The 6,263-nt window shown below is 37.9% G+C and overlaps 1 protein-coding gene across 1 annotated transcript in view; it reads right to left on the bottom strand.

The window, feature by feature from the left end:
• Positions 1-4,689: 4,689 nt before the first annotated feature.
• LOC133459437 (periostin-like) overlaps positions 4,690-6,263 on the bottom strand; it is a 28,144-nt gene continuing 26,570 nt past the window's right edge. Inside the window, exon 22 of the mRNA XM_061739355.1 lies at positions 4,690-5,264. Coding sequence (XP_061595339.1) covers positions 5,209-5,264 — 56 coding nt within the window. The 3' untranslated portion in view covers positions 4,690-5,208. The remainder of the gene's footprint in view (positions 5,265-6,263) is intronic.

Below are 6,263 nucleotides of genomic sequence, written 5' to 3'. Positions count from 1 at the left end.
TTTTGTTCAACACCCTCATAGTATTGACTATTTTACAACTGACAACATACTACAATTTGGGTTTTGTATTGAGCACTCTAACTTAGTTATATATAGTTATATAACTTAGTTATATAACTTATATAACACAGAGTATTTACAGTAAAATCAGAAAATGTGTATACAGTAAAATATTGTAGATCTGTTTTTGTATTGCTGAAGTTCCTGTCAACACCATTGATTTACATTTGTTCTACTGTGTACAAAATGGCAAGATTCTGACAGAAAAATATTTATTGCAGTACTTGTCACATGCACATACTGTAAGCAATCAAAATGACAGGGTTCAATATGCAGTACAACAAAGGTCAATTCTCAAAGAAAGTATTGTAAATGAAACACAATGAAATGAAACCCTGTAAATATGAAAACAATAAAAATACAGGAAAATTACGCATTGTCGACACGGGCCTGACGATCAGGCCACATGTTCTCGTCCACGTCCTCCTCGATCCATGCTTGGTGTCAACTTCAAGCTATTGACCTCTTTGATAGGTTGAGGACTACTTGCTTTGTTTTGCAAAGAGAGTTCACACAGGTGCTGATCATTTTTAGAATTGAGAGAGCAGTTCCAATTGGCTGCTACAAAGTGTCTGCAATGTGTTGCCATGGTAAATCAGTTATGTTTTGTGTCTCTTTGTGAGAAGTGTGTTAACTGTTTTGAAAAGTGTATTATAAGTCAAAGAAAATTGTGTGAAAGCAATGAGAAATAGTTAACTGATTCGCTAGAGAGGACTCTTGCTGTGCAAAGAAGGTGTGAGCATTAGATAAAGTTGACCCATGATGTGCAAAATGTGTCAAAGCAATCGAGAAAAACTGTAAAAAGGGATCTAGACGGGCGATAAGGAACGACCAGATCTACCAGGAGCTCTGTCTCTTCATAGCTGCTCACGGCTCCAGCTGACTTTTCAACAGCGCCAGACAAACGAACAAAAAAAAAAGCGTTGCCACTTGAAGCTTCTCTCACTCTCATTTTTTAACTTGATATGGAACACAAGCCACAGATCCAGCAGCACATCTATCATCTCCTCCAGGTTCTACATCTTTAGTGTTGTTGTCTTCTCCGTTTAGACAACACAATCAAATACGTCACAGCAGCTTCACTCCAACCTCCTACTTATGATCTGGGTATTGAAAATAAACGAGGGGCAAGGCGAGTCGAGTCGTGCTGAGTAGATACTAGTTTAAAAGCGCCAAAAGGTGACAGGACTCTTTGAGGGGATGTTTTTGGTGTTTTGTTCGAATATCAACACACATTGTCATCAAGAAACTGCTTACCCTACCTTTAACAACTCACCTCATTCCATATGTGCACCTCACAAATATCTAGTGTTGGAAGAGTAACGACTATACGATTTAGTCTTTCTGCAAATCCAGCTGGGTCATGAGGCTTGTTCATAAAATAGTTCTTTGTGATGTGATGTGAAAAACAGACGCATTAGTTCAGTTGGTTTCCCAGAAAAACAAATTGCATCCACTGAGAGATGGTCAGCCAACTTTCCCCTCACAACCAGAAACACATTTCGTTTGAGAGATCTTGGGAACATAATTAAAATTGTTAATAAGTGCGAGCAGATTCTCTGCAATGAAAAACTTGGGTGATCCTTGCTGCAGTCGTAAATGTCTGCTGAAGCTTTTGCTCTTGTGAACATCCACTATCCTGTGAGTGTGACCCTAGTAGGAAATTCCACTCCTTATGAAGTCATAGAGGGCTGAAATTTGAAAAAGTCACTCCTGAAGGAAGAGTTCTTGGGACGCTGCAATTGAGTATTTTATAGAGAGGAATGCTACAAAGTAGATCTGCATCGTCTCTTGAACCCTCCAGACATGTCTCAAATGATCATTCATCATAGTAACACTGTCTATAATTCAGAAAAAAAACCCACAAAAAATCAAAAGAAAACATACATTAAGTAAGAAAGCAGATAACATATGCAGATTGTATGGCTTGGTTGCATCTATCTTTTGACCAAATGCATAATGGCACACTAGATCAAAATGCACTATATTAGATCAGCACAAGTGCCACATTTCAAGAAGTGTGGAAAGACTCTTTTGGTTACAGTTCATTGACTGTAAAGTAAGTCCTGGATGGTACTTTGCTATCTTCTCCGCAGAGTCTCCCCTCAGGCTCCATAAATTTTACATTTGCTGTTATGGTTGGCTGGTTTTAATTTAGACTTGGATGGCTGACAACAGCGATGTCTGACACTGCACTTGGGAGGGAGGGGTGTGCCCAGAAGCCCTGGAGGGTCTTACAGTGCAGTCTCAGTCGGCAAAAGCTGTTTGTCAGCTTTTCATATTGTATCTATTAACAAAAAAAATAACACAATCCAAACTCTTCATCTGTTTATCGTAGATATTACATTTTATGCGTCAAAGATGAGCAAAAGTAAATAGATGAAATATTTAGATGGCATTAATCATGGCCTTCATCCTGTAAATTTCATGTTCTGCAAAACAGACCATTTTCATAATCTCAGTTTATTGGTTGTATCAGTAGTAAAAAAAAAAAAAAAATCCAGTGCAGTGGTGTTATATATGTACACGTGCATCACGTCTATTCACAAACAGTACATGTAAGACATGCTTCTGCAGATCTGCCATGTTTTTATGGTTTTTATTTATCTACGATGTTACGTAGAGCCCTCTTGGTCAAGAACTGCATGAAGCTACTCTGCTAGAAAAATGTCTTATTTTCAACATCATTTGAAAATTATATTCAGTATCAGTGCTGAATATAATTTCTGGGTTTACGAGAAATAAGCCCAATTCAACCTGATGGTGTAAATGTGATGTAAAATTGATGACAGGGGATGAAATACAGCAGAGCCTTCACTTGTTTTTTTGTTGTGTTGGTCAAAAACATGATGCGATGAACTGACTACTGGGATGTTGTTTTACATTGCATTTTTCATTAATAATATATTTTTTCTGTTCTTTGCTACTTTTAATTGAATATTCCTTACAAGTATAATTGTAACAGTAGAGGACGATCAAGACCTTGCAGTACTACATAGGTACTTCATGTAAGCGCCTTTTAACTTTTAGTATTTAAGTGGGTAGTGGTATGGAGGGGTAAGTAATATAATGAGGAGTAGTTGTGTGATGAAAAAATAAGTCATCATGTAGCAGTGATGCAATTATCTTTCATTTGGATTTGTGGTACATTCAGTACTCGAGTTGAGGGGGGATGAGGGGGGATGGCATCCCCCCTGAAATAAAAACGGTCAAAATCATCCCCCCTTTCCATCCCTTATTTAATTTCATCAATGAATGTGGTTTTACTGCTATTTCAACATTTAGAGTCATCTCCAGAAAAATAACACCAGAAAAATAACTTATTTGACAATTTTCACCTGTTTCAAGTACATTTTCACTTGAAATAAGTAGAAAAATCTGCCAATGGGACAAGATTTATCTTCTCATTACAAGCAAAAAAATCTTGTTCCACATGCAGATTTTTCTACTTATTTTAAGTGAAAATCTACTTGAAACAGGAAAAAATTGTTGTTTTTTCCAGTGATGAGTCTTGTTTTAAGTGTAATGAGATTATTTTACTAAAATGAGACATTTTAACTACAAATAAGACAAATATTCTTGTTAAGATTTTGAGTTTTTGCAGTGATCCATTTTACTTATCCTGTGAAGGACAGAGTCATATTGATAAGTTCAGAAAAGTGTTTTTTATTGTTGTGTTTTGATGTATTTGATGTAAGCCCAGTGGATATTTAAAGCTTACAGAAGGCTGCATTTAACTGCTGCTATGTCATTCCTGCAGTATTTCTGCAGGTGTTTTGGTCAGTGCTATTATTTGTAATATATTATATTATTTGTAATCAGCACAAATTATCTGTCCCAATATGATAAAATCCACCATCCCCCCTGATTTTTTTTTACAACTCGAGTACTGGGTACATTATAAACAAAATTTTATCTGTGCGCTGAAGACAGGAGCTGGTGGCATCGCTCCAGTTGCTCTGGTCACGTTATCTCTTTCTTTGCAACAATTGTAGTTTTTCTGCTGAGCTTTTTCTCTTTTTTTCCCATTAAATCATTAAAATCATTTGTTGTGATAATTAACCACGACAGAGGGAAAGTTGTTTATGTAAGGGAGCATTCGATTGGAGCTTTCCAAGTTTTACTAGAAAAAGACTTCAAATGTTAACGGGTTGAAGAGAAGCAGTCAAGGAAGGAGAGCAAGGGTCAAATGGAGAACAAAGAGCAGGATTAACGAGCTTCCACTTTTGCTTGTCATGGAGAATGTGAGATCCAGGATTGTTGCAAATTTAAGTTCTATGTTTTACCCAGACATAGATCATATTAATCTTTGAATGATTATTTTGATTTTAATTTTTAATAATTGCAGTGCATCTTAATTGGATATTTTACTGTGTAGAAGCACATCTGCACCTGGATATCAAACTATTGGACTGTTATCTATTAAGAGGGTTCACTGATTTTCCTGTCGATGCCTCATGAAACGCCATCAGCTCAGCTACGAGCTCAACACCCACAATGCATTCCTCGTGTTCACTTGAGATTTGAGATAGACATTTCTTTCTCAGCTTCCTTCTTTCAGTTTGACAGGTTTTATTTGAATGTATCTATTTTTTTCTATAAGCAGTCACACAAATGAAAGCAAGAAAATAAAAGTCAAAGTATCTTTTAATTACCATGCAATAATTTACAGAGGTACAGTACAGAAGAATGGTATCAAAACACTGTTGTATTCATTTAAATCCATCCATTGTGAAGAATGTAAGCACCATAAAAGGCATAGAAATGTCATTCAAAACTGTATGTTTAAAATAGGGACATGTTTAAAAAAAAAAAACAAGCTTGTGAAGAAAAAGAATCTCTAGAATATATTTCACCTTTTAACCTCATTTATCTCACAGCAAAGTGCCGTATTTGCCTCACGCACTCACATGGAGAGTGTTTTAATCCCGTTGAATGCCTATCACACACGTTATGGTTCAGGAGGAATAAACAAAAAGAAATCACAAGACTGATTTGACTCCACTCTGTCAGGCCACAGTCTTTAAATCCACGATTACTCAGCCATGAGTGCTGGTGGTGGTGATGATGATGGTGGTGGTGGTGGTAGTGGTGGTGGTGGTGGTGGTGTCTCGTCGGTGAACCCAGACTTGTTTCTCTACTCTGGCTTCACTCCCTTGGCTTGTGATGACGGCGCACCAGCCTGGTCCTTCTTCTTATTCCAGCTGTAAAAACATGAGGTAGAGTTAACAGGGATAATACGAGAGAAAGCAAGACAAGGACAATGTGTTTTGAGGAGGATAAAAATGAAAATTGTAAGACTTTTTGTGTAGTTCAGTTTAATACTAGCATTGATGAACATTGAGTGCGTTTACATGGGAAGTTTAATTCCTCTTTAATTCAGCATTAAAATTAAATCTGATTTAAAATGAGTAAAAATTACCATGTAAACACCTAATTCTGAATGAAAATGGCCATTCTGAATTAAACTTAGGCCCCGTTTACACGGGGCAAAAACGGAGGCGTTTTCATGCGTTTTGGCCGTTCGTTTACACGTAAACGCAGCTCAAAGCCCCCAAAAACGATCATTTCAGAAAACTCCGGCCAAAGTGGAGATTTTCAAAAACTCCGTTTTCACGTTTGCGTCTAAACGGAGGAAAACGGAGGAAAACGGAGATTTAAGCTTCAGAACGTCACATTATGCACCAGAAACTCACCAGCGTCATGTGTGCGACCTGTGTTTACAATTAGTTTGGCCACCGTCAATATTTTCTTGTATTTTACCTGTTTTATATTCTAAAGTCACACTTAAAAGTAACCCCCCCTCCCCCCCGTCCAGCCTCCTGCTCATTCAAGCCTGTGAGCGCGTCAGCCAGCAGCATGAAGCCTGAATTATGGTTCCGCGTTAAATCGACGGCGTAGGGTACGTGGCGACGCGCATCGTACGTGCGCGTTGCCGCGTACCTTACGGCGTAGGCTCTGCGTTGGTGTAACGCGGAACCATAAATCAGCCTTAACTGGAAGTTACACACGTGTCATTTGTTGATGTTTTTCCAGGATTCTGATTGGCTGGCATGACGTTAACAGCGTTTTCATGCGGGTCCGTGTAAACGAGGATTTTTTTGAAAACGTAGAGGGGAAAATATCCGTTTTTGTAAATACCCGGCTACGTGTAAACGTGGCCTTAATTCCGAAGTAAGTGGCTGGTTTATTCCGATTTTAAA

This window comes from Cololabis saira, chromosome 14 (genome assembly GCF_033807715.1).
Source record: "Cololabis saira isolate AMF1-May2022 chromosome 14, fColSai1.1, whole genome shotgun sequence".
Classification (NCBI taxonomy): domain Eukaryota; kingdom Metazoa; phylum Chordata; class Actinopteri; order Beloniformes; family Belonidae; genus Cololabis; species Cololabis saira.
This window is presented reverse-complemented; position numbering and strand designations above follow the sequence as displayed.